This window comes from Heterodontus francisci, unplaced genomic scaffold, assembly GCF_036365525.1.
Source record: "Heterodontus francisci isolate sHetFra1 unplaced genomic scaffold, sHetFra1.hap1 HAP1_SCAFFOLD_1608, whole genome shotgun sequence".
Lineage (NCBI taxonomy): Eukaryota > Metazoa > Chordata > Chondrichthyes > Heterodontiformes > Heterodontidae > Heterodontus > Heterodontus francisci.
This window is the reverse complement of record NW_027140288.1, coordinates 2,191-18,833: the sequence shown is the minus strand read 5'-3', so window position 1 is coordinate 18,833 and position 16,643 is coordinate 2,191. Positions and strand designations below refer to the sequence as shown.

Here is a 16,643-nt window from a genome sequence, read left to right as displayed (position 1 = left end):
ACAGTACTGCTGCTGTATTAAAGGCCTGCTACTCAACCCGAACCACCTGGGACCCGACGCCATGTGCCGGGTTCGGGTCGGGTCGGGCCCCTCTTCCGGGTCCAGCTTTCGGGGTCAGGTCGGGCTGAGCCCAAGTAGAGTCGGGCCGGGCCGGGCCGGACACCCACTATAAGTGCTTTGCTTGTAAGTGTTAAATTAAAAAACTTAACTGAGCTGGGAGTCTGGGACAAAACTGAGTCTGTGCAGTGAGTGAGTGACGTCACTATTATGTTATCACACATGTGCTGCAGCTTCCTGCAGGTTCAGTGTCAGGAAGATAAGTAATGGGATGGTTGGGTTGGGCTCGGGTCGGGTTGAGTCGGGCTCGGAGCAAAATTGGAGGGACTCGGCCTGGGTCGGGCTCGGGTCTGCTGTAGTTCGGTCAGCTTTGGGTTGGGTTCTTTTTCCCGACCTGAGCGGGCCTTTATGCTGTATTGTCTTCTAGGCTGTGACAGAACAGCAGTATTCTGGACAGACATTTATATACATTTGGGAAAGATGTACTGTTGTGTCTGCCTGCTTTTTAAAAAAAAAAGCTGTGGCCTTTTTACGATCAGTGTTATGCTGCGGTTCTTAAAATTGTACAAGTTAAACAAACTTCTTTGCCCACGCACCAGTTCCTAGAGCGATACTGGCATTTATGCCAGTCAGCTGCTGTTAGTCAAATGGGGCACGAGAGAACAAAATTCCGACTTGACGTTGGAACAAAATAGTGTTCATAAACCTAATTTGGGAATTTGGAGGAGTAGGACTGACTGCTTGATTTACTTGATGTATTGAGGTGATTACAGCTTTCATATTTTGACACCTCTGTTTGTTTTGAAGCACAGTCTCCAGTTAAACCAACTAGTAACTCCAGGAATTCTGCAATCCTCAGTTAAATGGCAATAACCCAAGTACTTCCAAACATGCTCAAGGATGCAGGTCACCTCACGAACCTCCTAAATGGCCGTTGGATCTAGCCAAGAAAAGACATGTCTGTGGAGTCGGTGGGGGGCACGGGGGACGGTATCCAGAGCCAGCAGAGGAGCGTTACTTGACTGAGTGTAACCTCTTAATGTGATGAACATAACGTAAGAAATAGGAGCAAGAGTAGGCCCCTTGAACCTGCTCCAACATTCAATAAGATCATGGCTGACCTTCCTCAACTGCATCTTCCTGCATCATTCCTATTATGGTGAAAGGTCATTGACCTGAAACATTAACTTTGTTCCTCTCTTCACAGATGCTGCCTGGCCTCATTGAGTATTTTCAGCATTTTCTATTTTCACCCCATATCCCTTGATTCCCCTTGTGCGCATTAATATATTGATCTCAGTCTTGAATATACTCTCTGACTGAGCATCCACAGCTGTCTGTGGATAGAGAATGGCAAAGGTTCACAACCCTCTGACTGAAGATGTTCCTCCTTGTCTCAGTCCTAAATGGCCAACTCCTTATCCTGAGACTATGTTCGCTAGTTCTAGACTTTCCAGCAAGGGAGCAGCCTCTTGGTATCAATGGCTGTTGCCATCTGACAGGTTTGAAGATACCAGCCTGAAATCAGTGCAGATTGCTAAAGGAGCTTTGCCCCCTTTTCTTAAGTGTTAGGTACCTTTCACGTGGAGAGGTGGGCTCAATTTTTATTTATCGTTTTATTGTTTCATGGGATGTGGGCGACGCTGGCAGGCCAGCATTTATTTCCCATCCCTAATTTGCCTTGAGCCCGGCTTTTTCAGAGGGCAGTTAAGAGTCAGCCACATTGCTGTGGGTCTGGTGCCACATGTAGGCCAGACCAGGTAAGGACAGCATTAGTGAACCAGATGAGCCAGAAAGGAGAAAGGAGCCATGAAGATGAGATACAAATAGTTTACATTATTAAGTTGTGCAGGTATCTTCAGCTCCTGGAATTGGAGGGTGAGGGTCCTGCTAAGGACACTAAAAGCACCCCTTAGCTGCTACTGTTTAAAAGCTGAGGTGCTCAGGAGCGTTTTTCAAAAGATTGTACGAAGTAGGAATGGGAGGGAAGATACTACAACCCATGAGTCATTGCCAGTTTATTTTTCAGCTCATTCTTTCAAGCCCACTCTTTCAACAGAATTTAATTGAAATGGAACAAACAGACTCCTTAAACTTCGAGAAATAGTGGCAGAGTATCATCGTGCAACAGTCAAGGTTTTACCATTTGTAACTTACAAAAATGGTGACTTCAAGCATTGGATGATTGATTTAGGAAGAACAAATTATCAACAGTAACCTCACATTCGTGCTTTTGTTGCGTCCAGTCTGGACTGTACCAGTGCTGTCCTTTCCAGCCTCTCATCTACCACCCTCCGTAATCTTCCATTCATCCAAAACTTTCCTGCCAGTATCCTAACTCACTGACCTGCCCCCATTGACTCCTGATTCAGCCAAGCCTGAAATTTAAAATTCTCATCTCCGTGCTCAGATCCATCCATAGTCTCACCCCTCCCTACCTCTGTGACTTCCTCCAGTCCTAAAACCACCGAGATCTCTATGTTCCTCCAATTCTGGCCTCTTGGACATTTCTGATTTCTTTCACTCCTCCGATGGCGGCCTCTCCCTCTACTTCTCTCCTCCTTTAAGATGTTCTTTAAAAGCCTACCTCTTTGACCAAGCTTTTGGTCACCTGTCCTAATATCTCTGTGGCTTGGTGTCAAAATCTGTTTGAAAATGTTCCTGTGAAGAGCCTTGGGACGTTAAAGATGCTATATAAATGCAAGTTGTTGACATGTTGAGGGATTTCATAACTTTGCACAGATGGCTTCTCAAAATGTTTTTTTTTTAATTTCCCACCGCCTGCCTGCCTGCCTATTCCCATCAGTTCCAAAGCCAATGGGTAAGACGGTGAAACATGGAGCACCAGGTGCCGAGAAGCCGGCCACCAGCATTCCTGCTGCCCAAGCTGCTGCCCAAGCGGCTTTCCGGAGACAGATGACCAGTCAGGCGCCAGGTAACCAAACCACTGACTGTAACTGACAGCGGAGGAGGTGGGAGTGGGAGTGGGTGGACGCAGCTGCTACACACCTGGGTTTGGAGATCGATCATTAATGCAATAAAAAAAATCAAAAATTCCATGGACGTGGTGCTCCAGAACCCCGCCTGCAATACGTCGGAGGTGTCGTCTTTTGGACCAGACGTTAAACTGAGGCCCTGTCGCGCCTCTCAGGCGGATGTAAAAGATCCCACGGCCGCTATTCCAAGGAAGAGCAGGGGAGTTATCCACAGGGGCCTGGTCAATATTTATTTCTCAACTAACATTAAAAAAAAGATTTAATTGGTAATTATCTCATTATCACACTGCTGTTTGTGGGAACTTGCTGCATGCAAATGGACTGTCATGTTCCCTACATTACAATGGTTGGTGCACTGTCAGAAGTACTGTATTGGCTGTAAAGTGCTTTGGTACGTCCTGAGGTCACGAATAGCACAAAGTAAATTTGTCTCTTTCATACTGTTACGGTCCACATTGGGATCAACCAAACTAAAGAATAGTGTTCACCAAACAACCACAATGGAAAATCAATAAACAAGATTTCGCCTTATTTTTATATTTTATGTTAACAGACAAAGTCAACAGGACTTATATATTACACAGTGGATACAACAAAGTTAGACCTTGCTTTCTTTCAAGGCTGCCTGCTGGTGGGCCATGGTGAAGGTTCCGATGTTAGAATGTAGACGGTGAACTCATATGTAGGCTAAGTTCATTATGCCCAAAGAACAGGTGAGGAGCTGAAACTCCGACTGACCAAAACTCCAAAAGCACAAAATGTTGAATGCCGCCACTACTATTTGCCAGGCAAATCTCCAAAAATGGCGCTTGGTTCCCACCTAAACAGGTTTCCCAATCCAGTATTATTGACAGCTGCAGACAAATGGTGATGTTCGCACGAAAGCTAGGTATCCCAAAACAAACTGACAGCTTCACTAACCAGCAAAAATTCTGATGTCAATGGCTTTCCTTCAAATATAACTGACAGAAAGGAAAATCTCCTTTATAGCCTCCGAGTACCATCAGAATAGTGACCAAAAGAATTGCAACTTTTATTGCAATATTAAATTACCAGATCTTTTGGGTGTAACCATTTTTATCTATCCGTTACAAGGCATCAGGAATGATAGGGTAGAAGGACTTCTAGATACAACAAGAACATGTCTCTTTTAATCTCTGCTGTACCTAGTGAAACTGAATTACCTGTGTGTGCAGTCACTTATGCATTGACTACATAGCTTTGTAGCATACTAACAATATGGACTTGCATCACAATGCACTTAACACCAGCCAGTGGTGATGGAAGAGAGGGGATGTCAAGCTGTGGCCTGAGGACCCTTGGCAATCTGACCCTCCAAAGACTCGTTCTGTCTCTTCGTCATTCCCCAACTGTCTGAAATCTTGTGGGGCCCTGTTGCAGGGGTTGTTTTTAGTGTTGCCTTATCATTGGATCTTGATGTTCCACTTTAGGATTTATCCATTATGCTTGCAAATTAATGGAATTTCCACTTTGTGTGACCCCTTGAGGGTCCATGCCTTTACCCCAAGTGGCGACAAAGCCAAAAAGCTGGGACACTGCCGAGCTACAGAAATGCATGTGTAGCTTTCCATTAATCGGCATGGTGGAGAAGAGGGAAGATGTCCAATAGCTAAGACTTTGGACCCATGACGTGTGATTGCTGCACTGCCAGTTGCCTGAAATCCGCAATTCTACCAACAGCTGCTGGCAGAGGTGGCACAAGATTTTGGCCTCGGATGAGGGTCACACTAAATATGAAAGGTCGTTGGGGCATTTGTGAGCATGGGGATGGTTAGTTTCAAAGCTGTCAGTCAGGTGAGAAGTTTGGAAATGTCAAGATCATCTGATTTGTAAGCTCCTTATGGCACACAATCAACAACAACAACTTGTATTCATATAGCACCTGTAACATAGCAAAATTCCCTAGGTGCTTCATAGGAGTGTAATCAGACAAAATTTGACACTGAGCCACAAAAGGATACTTTGGGACAGGTGACCAAAAGCTTGGTCAAAGAGGTAGGTTCAAAGGAATGTTGTAAAAGAGGGGAAAGAGGCCGAGGGATTTTGGGAGGGTATTCCAGATGTTGGTGCCTAGGCAGCTGAAGGCACAGCCACCTGTCGTGGAGTGATTAAAATCAGGGATGTGCAAGAGGCCAGAGTTGGAGTAATGCAGAGATCTCAGAGGGTTGTACAGCTGGAGGAGCTAGCAGGAATAGGAAGGGAGTGAGGCGATGGAGTGATTTGAAAATGAGAATTTTAAAATTGAGGCATTCCTAGAACAGGAGCCAGTGGCAGTGGTCAGTGACAATCTGAGGTTCTGGATGTGAAATGTAAATTGGACTTGCTTGCTGTGCACTTAGATGCAGGCAACCCGATGACAATAGACAAGCTGTATAACTTAAGCATGGAGAAAAAGTTCTCTCCCATTGTAATCCTTTAAATCTGTTGCATTAGTGTGGGAAAAGAATATTCAATTGAGAAATAGTGATTATTTTGAACTTTGTTTTTATTTTTGTTAACTTTAGTTCCAAGTGCTGCCCTTACAGAACCCGTACTAAAGGATACTGCCCCGACAATCAATACTCAATTCCTGAAAGATATTGTCCCACATCTGAGTCTATCAACTATCATCAGGTGAGTAGCAACAGCTACCATTTGGACTGAAGTACAGGTTATTGTTATCAGTGAATTGGAACCTGCACTGTTCAATCACCTGTTTTAAATGCTGCCTTTTACAGGTATGGATGGAAAGCCATTCAACCCCTCCATTCCATTGCAATTTTCAGTTAGATCACGGCTGATCTGTTTCCTAATTCCATCTTTGTCACCTTCGTTCCCTATCCCTTAATACCCTTACAGTAAAAATCTGTCAATTTCAGTTTTGATATTTTGAATCGACCTTTCTGGGGCGAGAGAGTTCCAGATTTCCACGAGCCTTTGTGTGAAGAAGTGCTTCCTGACATCACCCCTGAACAGCCTGGCTCTAATTATAAGGTTCTGCCCCCTTGTTCTGGACTCCCCCCCCCCCCCCCCCCCCCACCCAGAGGAAATAATTTCCCTCTATCGACACCATCAAATCCTTTATAATCAATTTTAGTACCCCTAAATCCTCTTTACTCCAGTTTATGCAACTTGTCACCTTAATTGAACTCTTTTAGCCTCATTATCATTCTGATAAATCGGCTCTGTACCGCAATCTAAGGCCAGTATACTATTCCTGAAATGTGGTGCCCAGAACTGAACACAGTTACTCCAGATGGGGTCTAACCAGAGCTTTATGCCACAATAGCATAACTTCCATCAATGTGCAAACTTCTCACAACACATCTTTTTTGTGAAATTGTTTGCCCTGGAATTGCTTTTAACTGGTTGAATTTGAATTCTACAAATCAGATCCCTTGTTCTGAATTCCATGTATAAGAAGGGTAGAAAAGAAAGACTTTCATTTCTATAGTGCCTTTCACAATCACAGGACATCCCAAAGTGCTTTACAGCCAATGAAGTACTTTTTTGAAGTGTAGCCACTGTTGTAATGTTGAAATCTAATACTGAGCATTGTTCTTCATCTACCCTGTTCATTTCCTTCAGACACCTCCAACCGATCACCCTTGCATACAGGGAGTCGAACCTGAATTTCCCCAACTTCTGCTTGTAACCTTGGTCCTTTCATCAAGGTATCATCCTGGGAGATAGTTGTTGGACTATGTACAAGGCTTGCATGACTTCTCTAAGCTGGGATGCCCAAAACTGAGCATTTTAGTCCAAATGAGGTCTGACCTACATTCTATATCACTGCTGTGGTACTTCCTTGTTTCACATTCTAAGCCTCGTGCATCCCATTTAGTCTTTTTGATCACTTTTCGTAATGGCTAGCCTTTAATAGATTATGCACCTAGAGTGTTAAATTCTTTTATTCGTCTCCTCGCACCTTCCATTCCCGCAGCCTCCCCCTCATTGTTGCGTTAACTGCATGCACCATTATTCCACAGATCTGGCAGCATCTGTTTAGAGAGAAACAGAGTTAACATTTCAAGTCTGTGACCTTTCATCAGCCTGAAACGTTAACTCTGTTTCTGTCTCCACAAATGCTGCTGAGTATTTCTAGTACTTTCTATTCTTTCAAATTTTCAACATCTGCAGTATTTTGTTTTTGTGTTGCACCATCATTCCGCCTGCTTGCCCTGTTGCAGTCTTCAGCTCTCCTGTCTCCATACAATCTACTTCCGAGCTTAGTATCATCTACGAGTGGATATATTCACCTCTGTTCCCAATTCCAGTGCATTCATAATATCAAAAAATCTAGGGACGCCGCCTGTTAATGGCTGCTGATCCTTCCATCTTTTGTTTTGAGTCTATTGAAGTGTCGGTTCTGTACAATCTGATACTTGCTAATGCAGGTTGTAGCTACATAATTGATGCACCTTCATCTGATAGCAGGATTGTCCTAACACTTCCTCTTTATGGGTTATATAGAGTTGTATTGTAGAGCTTAATGGACGTGCTGGAGGATTCTGTACGCTGATTAGATGATACATGGGAGTTAATTTTATTAAATCCGGGGAGCACTTTCGCATGTAGTTCCAAAGTGGAATTATTTTTACCATTCTCCCTTCATCAGTCAAGGACTTGGTGTGGCTTCAGGCTTATTTCCTGCAGTGTTCTCTTTATAATTAATTACTGTTCAAGGTAGGCCTCTGTTCATATCTATATAATTCTCATGTCCAACTAATAAAGTTAATTGTCTTTCAAGCTGGTTGTCTATTGGAATGGGAGCCCAGAAGATTGTATTAAACAAATAATAGATGTGCTGTCAACACTCAGTCTTACTTTTGTGCATGTAAAGAATTTTGCAAAAGATCATTGTTCTTTCTCTTACTGAAATTGAATTGAATATGTTTTCTCCATTCACTTTATTGTCTAAAACCTGGAATTTTGTTCTGCTGTGGATGGTGCTGCACTTTGTAAACTCGCATTTAGGTGGCACCAATGCTGCCGTGGTTCAGGTGGGAATGACCAGAATGCACCTGGGAAAAGTGAAACTTTTCTTCAAGCTGGCAGCAGCTGTTGACCATTTGGGGTAATATTGATATCATATTGTACTACACAGTACTTGCAACATAGAAATAGGCTGTTGGCCCTACAGGTCTCTGCCAGTGTTTAGACTCCACACAAGCTTCTCCCATCCCTCTTTGTCTCATTCTATCAGCATATCTTTCTATCTGTTGTTTCCTCTGAAAGACATTTGTGTTCACCTCAACTCCATGTGGTAGTGAGTTCCACGTTCTAACCACTGAGTAAGAAAGTTTCTGTTGAATTCCCTATTAAATTTATTAATGACTATCTTATAATTATGATCCCTTGTCCTGGTCTCCCCTGCAGGTGGAAACATCTTTTCTGCATCTACCTATCAAACCCCTTCATAATTTTAAGACCATCAGGTCACCCCTCAGCCTTCCAGTTGCAAAAATGCCCATCAACTTTTACCCTTTGCTTCCTGCCACAAAGCCAATTTTGGATCCAATTTGCCACTCTCCCTTGGATCCCAAGGGCTTTTACTTTTTGACCAGCTTGCCATGTGGGATCTTGTCTTAAAGGAGAAGAGGAGGCAGAGAGGATTGAGGAGAGAATTTAAGAGCTTAGGGCTTGGGCAGCTGAAGGCACAGCCACCAATGGTGGGGTGAAGGGAGTGCACAAGAGGTCAGAATTGGAAACACGTCGGGACACATGCACACATACAAAGACATAAACACATATATACACTTCTAGTAAAGACTCAGTAACAGTGCTGTAAATGCTGTGTAACCAGAACAATGTGCATTTAACATAGTAAAACATTTTAAGGCATTTCATAAGAGTGTAATTAGGCACAAATTAACAGGCAGCCAAAGGAGGAGATATTAGGATGGGTGACCAAATGCTTGGTCAAGGAGATAGGTTTTAAGGCTGATTTAAACACGTTGGGAAGCTGATGCAACTACGTATTGAAGAATTGGACAATCAGACAAGGAGTGCACTTACTCCACAGATTTAGTGTTAGTGGAGTTTTCTTTGCACCAATCTAATAGGGGGTGCAAATCATGGGTTATGGATGATTCAGCTAATGGCTTTTTAGGTTTTGTACAAGATACTTGAGTGGCTTCAAGGTGCTAAGACAATGATGCACAGATGTCACTTCACCGGCAAGTGCGATATAACTGAAAACTGAGAATTGCTAATCTTGAAATAACTATTGCAAAAGACAGCGACAATTTTACAAGCAGCTTGTGTTCAGTTTGTGTGCTGTTCACATGCTCCATGCGTGAATTTAAAGACGACCTGGTACAATACCATTGTGTGTCATCAAGATCAAAGTCGACTATCAAAATGGGTTATTAATCCACAGGTTTAAAAAATAGTTTATCAGACTGCAAAAAAAATGCTGGTAATTTGCAGACTTAATCCAAAATCACCGTACAGTCCATGGCACAACAGCAAAGGAGGAGGCCATTTGGCCCATCGTGCTTGTGCTGGCTCTGTGGTAGAGCTACCAAATTTGTCCTGCTCTTTCCCCATAGACCTGAAAATGTTCCTTTTCAATAGTGCAGGTTAAAGGAAGTCCAGGAAGTCTCCATATTATAAAAAGGATATAGAGGCACTGGAAAAGTGCAAAAAAGACTTCATAGAATGATACCAGAACTGAGCGGTTGTATCAGGAAAGATTGCACAAGCTGGGTCTCTCTTTAGAAAAGAGAAGGCTGAGGTGGAGCCTAAACTAGTGGGGTTCTGCAGGGCTCAGTACTCTGTCCCCTGCTTTTGCAGTTTATGTTAATGATTTAGACTCAAATGTAGGGGGCATGGTAAAGAAGTTTGCAGATGATACAAAAATTGGTTGTCTGGTTGACAGTGAGGAGGGAAACTTTAGACTGCAGGAAGCTATAGATTGTCTGGTCCATTGGACAGAAAGGTGGAAAATGGAATTCAGTCCAGAGAAGTGTGAGGTAATGCGTTTGGGGAGATGCAACAAGGCAAGGACATACACAATAAATGGGTGGATACTGAGTAGTGTGGAGGAACAGAGGGATCTTGGAGTGAATGTCCATAGATCCTTAAAGGTAGCATGACAGGTTGATAAGGTGGTTAAGAAGGCATGTAGCATGCTTTCCTTAATTAGCCGAGGCACAGAATATAAGAGCAGGGAGGTTATGCTGGAACTGCATACAACACTAATTAGACCACAGCTTGAGCACTGCGCACAGTTTTGGTCACCGCATTACAGGAAAGATGTGACTCTGCTGGAGAGGGTGCAGAGGTGATTTACAAGGATGATCACAAGAATTAGGAGCAGGAGTAGGCCATTTGGCCCCTTGAGCCTGCTCTGCCATTCAGTGAGATCATGGCTGATCTGATTGTGTGTTATAATCAGGTGAGCAAGGTGTCTCGGGGGTCTCTTGCTGTCCTCACCTGGTCTTAATGTAACAGGGCTTCATTTTAAACTCACTGTATTTTGAGCTCCCCTTTTTGTGAATCTGTGTTCACAGTTTTCAATTATCAGGCAAATAACTGAGCACAAACAGGCTTTCTTTGGTTTAAAGCATAACAATGAAATTTATTAAACCTTAACTTAATTCTAATAGTGTTCATGCCTGCAGATATACAACGCACTCATGCTGGCGTGCACACGTGATATAAACATGCAAGATAGGGACAGAAAAGAGTAGAAGAGATAAGTAGAACAGTTAGAGGCAATATCTTGTTACTGTTTCTAGAGCTCGCTGTAGTCTTTGACTGAAGTTATATTCTTGCGTTTCGTTGGGGCTCAGTAATTGTCTTAAAACTTTGTTCACGTGGCAAACCTTTTTCTCTTCGCGTTTTACATGTCTTCAATGGTTTCAGTTCCCTGAGAGGCAGGCAGGAGGTACTCTTAGTTCCAGGAGAGCGCATGACATTCTGCCTGGCAATCCCTTTGTTTGGGAGTTCAAATTCAAAAAGCTCCCGGGTGCTCAGAAGGTTAGTTATGTGACTAGTTCCTTTTATGGAACAGTCTCTTCACATCCCTTGTTGGAGGCTCAAATTTCACCGCCCCAGCCAGCTAGCCATGTGACAAACTAGTCTGACCACTTCTGTGTATTGGAGAGCCACTACAGAGTCTCCGTTGTTTCAACATTGTCTGTTACCATGGAAATGTCTTTCCAATCAGAGGTTGCAATTTTTAAAGTTTTAGTGTTCATGTGGCGAAATGATGTCTGCCTCAGTCTTGGAGGTGGGGGTTTGCCTGACACCTCCACACCCAGGGGAATGAAATGCGATTTGAAGAAAATGGCACATTTCATTACAGAGTTTGAGAGAAATATAAGATACAGAAAGAAAACCAGGCATTTCTCTCATTTATTTTTATTCATTCACCAGTCCTGAAGCTCATTAAAAATGGTCTGTTCTGGCAGGGGGTGTGGGTGGCCAGGGCTGCTTTAATTCCCCTTTTTTTTTTCGCCAGGAGAGTCGGTGGGGGGGGGGGGGGCGGGTCTATCCTGAACTCCCTGATGCAAAGAATTTTGGCTTCAGGGGAAGGGTGGTTCCCTTTTCCTCTGATTGTGGGGGAGGAATCTCTGTTACTCTCTCCTTTGTTCTCTGAGACACTCCTATCTGCAGGTATTTGTGCAGACTTTACTGCATTTTCTGGTGACCCTTCGACTAGGTGAGGCATCCCTCACAGTTTCTCTGCCCCCTAGAGGTCTCTCTTTGTCTCTGCAAATGCTGTTCGCAACTCTGGTGGGGTGCTTCTAGAGTCTGCATTTACATAGGAGGATGTGGGGTCTAACATTTCACATTTTTCTGGGTTGGTAGGGGTTTTCATCCGGGATTCTTCACTGACTTTGTTTAACCTGCCCTCTGTGTCACTTTTTCGCCCCTTTCTTTCTAAACTTTTGCTAGCCATGTGCCTTCCTGTCCCCTTTTATTCTCGGCTGTCCCTTAAAGTTCACCAGCCCTCTGCTGGAGGGTCCTCCTAACACCAGTACAGAACTTAGGGGTGCAGGTTTCACTGTAGGTTGGGGTTTCCCCTCAACCTGGCCCATGTGGCAACTCCTGCAGTACTCCACCACATCTTTGTAGAGTTCTGGCCCGTCAAACTGCTACCTTATGCGGGTTTTGGTCTTTCGTATACCGACATGTACAGCTACTGTAGTCTCGTGGGCCCTCGTTAATATTTCCCCTCGATACCTCTGTGGCACCACTAACTGGTGAACTGCTGTCCACTCCTGGCCCTCAGTTCTGTGAGGAGAACTCCATTTCCTCATCAGTACCTCATTCTTTAAATAGTAGCAATCAGGGACGCCCTCTGCCTCACTTTCAGATTGGGCAGCCTGTGCTAACCCTCGCAATACTGGGTCGGCTCATTGAGCCTCACCTCGGGAAAATCCATTTAATTCATTCCCTGGGTCTCCTAACTTTCCAAAGAAAGTCTCAGCCAGGCAGACCTCATGGTCATTTGCCTGCAGTGTCAATGCAGTCTCCTATGGGGGAGCTGGTTTGATAATGGACTGACCAACTACGCATTCAAGGATTCTGCAGGGGACCGTCTCCTGCCACTGCCCTGTCTCTCTGACCTCCTGCGGTCTTTCTTTCACTACTGGAGGGGCTATCACCTCCACCCCTGCCAGATCATTACCTAGTAGCAGGTCAACCCCATCCACAGGCAAACTAGGGACAATCCCTACGGTCACCAGTCCCGAAACTAGGTCGCACTCCAGCTGCACCCGGTGTACAGGTACAGACATACACTGCCCTCCAATACCACTCACCACCATTTTGGTGTTCACTACACTCTCTGGGGGAAAGGTCAGACCTTTTCCCAATGAAAGGGATCTGGTGGCCCCTAAGGATCACTGTGGGCTTGCTTGCCCCACTCGAGGGATATGGGGTTATTTTCCCTTCAGATGCAAAACTCTGATAACCTTCAGGAATCCTATTAACTTTTCCTGCACTGGCCATAGTAAGCTTCCTGGGTTGCACCCTTACTGCCGTCAAAGCCACAGCCCGTTCCGTGTTTTCCATCAGGCCCTCGTCTTCACTGAGCGGGTGTGCCCTGATTAATCTTTCCAGTTTCCCCTTTAATTTCCAGCAGTCAGCTTTTAAATGCCCTGCCTCGTTACAGTGAAAGAATACAGGTCCCTGGTCCCCATTGCTCACAGCACCTTCCCTTTTGGCTGGAGGAGGGTCCCCTCCTTTCTCTTCCAGGACTGCCTGGTCTTCTATCACCTTCCCACCCTTTGTCCTTTTCAGACTTGTGGGGGTGATCAGGAAAGGTTCCTCCCTGGGAAACCGACTTATGGATTAAAGAAAATTCATTGGTCAGAACGGCTGCTTGCCGGGCTCCCTGAACCCGCTGCTCCCCGACATGAGTTTGAATGAGAATGAGAGAGAGTTTTAAAATTCCTCTAACAGGATTATTTCTGAGTGTCTCATAGCTGAGCTGTATTTTTAAAGCCCTCAGCCACTGGTCAAAAGCCAGCAGCTTGCTTCTTTCAGACTCCAGATAGGTTTGATTGGCCCGCTTTTTGAAGGTTCTAAACTTTTGGCGATAGGCTTCGGGTGCTAATTCATATGCGCCGAGGATAGCATTTTTGGTCAGTTCATAGTTTGATGAACTCTCATCTGGCAGCGAGAAACAGACCTTATGGGCTTTTCCAGTTAGTTTGCTTTGCAGTAAAAGAGACCAGGTCTCAACTGGTCATTTTAGTTGTCTTGCCAGTTTCTCGAAAGACACGAAAAACGCTTCCACGTCTTCCTCATTGAATTTTGGAATCAATTGGGCGAGTTGTAGCAATCTTGTACCCAAGCCTGAATTCTGCTGCTCCACATTGGCCATGCTTTCACTAGGGTTACTCTGTCGCCCCCTAGTTAACACAAGCAGCTGTAACTCTCTTTCTTTGTATTCTTTCTGGTATTTCCTTTCTCTCACTCCTCTCTCTCTCTTGTTCCTTCTCCTGTCTTTTTCTTCAAGTTCCATTTGGAAGTTTCTTTCTTTTTCTCTTTCCTCCAGTTCAAGTTTCCTCTGTTCCAATTCTACCTTTGCTAACACTACCCTGTCAGATTCTGCTTGTAAGCCTGTTTCTACTTCAGATTTGAGGGAAAAATGGTGGGCCACTAGCCTTAGGAGTTCAGACTTCCTAGCCTTGCCACATACAGTGATCCCACACTGCTCAGCTATTTTCCTCAACATTTCCGTAGACAGTGCTTTTAATTTATCTCAAGTTATTCCACCCTGGCTTGGAGAGCTACTCGCTTCAGTTGCAGACATGTTAGTATACACACCACCACAAGAAAACCTGTAATAATTTGTTCTTTTTGATTGGGAACAATTTAGCTTCCCACTTCCAATTTAACTCATTTGTCTGTGGGTAACAATCTGGACGCCCCCAATTTCTGTTCTGACCAGGTGAGCAAGGTGTCTAGGGTGTCTCTTGCTGTCCTCACCTGGTCTTATTGTAACAGGGTTTAATTTTAAACGCACTGTGTTTAAAGTTTCCCTTTTTGTGAATCTGTGTTCACAGTTTCCAATTATCAGGCAAATAACTGAGCACAAACAGGCTTTCTTTGGTTTAAAGAAGAAAGATTAAATTTATTAAACCTTAATCCTAATTCGGTTCATGCCTGTGGATATTCAATATCCTTGATTGTAGTTATATTCTTGCGTTTCGTTGGGGCCCAGTAATCATCTTAAAACTGTTCATGTGGCAAACCTTTTTCTCTTTGAGTTTCACATGTCTTCAATGGTTTCAGTTCCCTGAGAGAGAGGCAGGCAGGAGGACAGTGGCCTTAACTCCACTTTTCTCCTTGTCCCCCCAGAACCCTTAATTAACTCCCTTGTAGGTCAAAAATCTGTCTAGCTCAGCCATGAATATATCCAATGACCCTTCCTCCACTGTTCTCCGGGGTAGAGAATTCCAAAGATTAACTACCCACAGAGAGATGAGATTCCTCCATCTCCATCTTAAAAGGGAGACCCTTATTTTGAAACTGTGCCCCCTAGTTCTTGATTCCTCCGTGAGGGAAAACCTCGTCTCAGCATCTACCCTGTCAAGCCTCCTCAGAATCTCGTATGTTTCAATAAGATCACCTCTCATTCTTCTGAACTCCAAAGCATAAAGGCACAACCTTTCCTTGTAAGACAAAACCTTCGTCCCGGGAAACAATCTAGTGAACCTTCTCTGAACTGCTTCCAATGCAAGTGTATCCCTCCTTAAGTAAGGAGACCAAAACTGTACACGATACTCGAGGTGAGGTCTCACCAATGCCCTGCACAGTTGTAGCAAGATTTCAAAACTTTTATGTTCCATTCCTCCTTGCAAAAAAGGCCAACTTTCCATTTGCCTTCCTAATTACTTGCTGTACCTGCATGCTAACTTTGCGATTCATGTACAGAAACACCCAGATCCCTCTGTACTGTAGCATTCTGCAGTCTTTCTCCATTTAAATATTCTGCTTTTTTGTTCTTCCCGCCAAAGTGGACAACCTCACGTTTTCCCATATTAAATTCCATCTGCCAAGTTTTTGCCCACTCAGTTAACCTATCTATAGCCCTTTGCAGACACTCTCTTTTCCTCACAACTTGCTTTCCTATCTTTGTATTGTCAGCAAACTTGGCTACAATACACTCGGTTCCTTCATCCAAGTCATTAATATAGATCATAAATAGTTGAGACCCCAGCACTGATTCCTGTGACACTCCACTAGTTACAGTTAGCTGAATTGAAAATGCCCCATTTATCCCAACTCTCTGTTTCCTGTTAGTTAACCAATCCTCTATCCATGCTAATGTATTACCCCCAACACCATGAGCTCTTATCTTGTGTTGTAATCCTTTATGTAGCACCTTATCGAATTCCTTTTGGAAATCCAAAAACACTACATCTACCGGTTCAAATATAAAATAAAAACAAGAAATGCTGGAACCACTCAGCAGGTCTGGCAGCATCTGTGGAAAGAGAAGCAGAGTTAACGTTTCGGGTCAGTGACCCTTCATCGGAACTGGTTCCCCTTTCGCCGTCCTGCTCATTACATCCTTAAAGAACTCTTGGGATGTTTTTTATATTAGCCATGGCTCAGTTGGTAGCACTCTCGCCTCTGAATCGCAAGGTTGTGGGTTTGAGCCCTGCTCTAGGGCTTGAGCACAAAAATCAAGGCTGACCCTCCGGTGCAGTACTGAGTGAGTGCTGCACTGCCAGAGATACCATCTTTCGGCTGCGGCATTCAACTGAGGACTGTTTGCCCTCTCAAGTTAACGTAAACGATCCCATGGCACTATTTCAAAGAAGAGCAGGGAAGTTCTCCCTGGTCTTCTGGCCAATGTTTATCACTCACTCAACATTGCAAAAACAGATATCTGGTCGTTAACATATTTCTGTTTGTGGGAGCTTGCTGTGCGCAAATTGGCTGTCGTGTTTCCTATATTACAACGGTGACGACACATCAAAAGTACTTAATTGGCTGTAAAGTGTTTTAGGACATCCAGTAGTTGTGAAAGGTGCTATAGAAATGCAAGTTTGTTGTGCTTTGAGAAGCAGTTGTTTGTCCGAGAAACGTTATATAAAGTCTTTCGGCTTTCAGAATGTT

At 44.1% G+C, this 16,643-nt stretch overlaps 1 protein-coding gene across 1 annotated transcript in view; it reads left to right on the top strand.

The window, feature by feature from the left end:
• Positions 1-10,750, top strand: part of LOC137359183 (nuclear pore complex protein Nup214-like) — a 53,428-nt gene extending 42,678 nt beyond the window's left edge. Inside the window, exons 17-22 of the mRNA XM_068025245.1 lie at positions 2,864-2,992; positions 5,579-5,687; positions 7,897-8,130; positions 9,486-9,637; positions 9,852-10,030; positions 10,682-10,750. Of these exons, the coding sequence (XP_067881346.1) occupies positions 2,864-2,992; positions 5,579-5,687; positions 7,897-8,130; positions 9,486-9,637; positions 9,852-10,030; positions 10,682-10,750 (872 nt within the window). The remainder of the gene's footprint in view (positions 1-2,863; positions 2,993-5,578; positions 5,688-7,896; positions 8,131-9,485; positions 9,638-9,851; positions 10,031-10,681) is intronic.
• Positions 10,751-16,643: the final 5,893 nt, after the last annotated feature.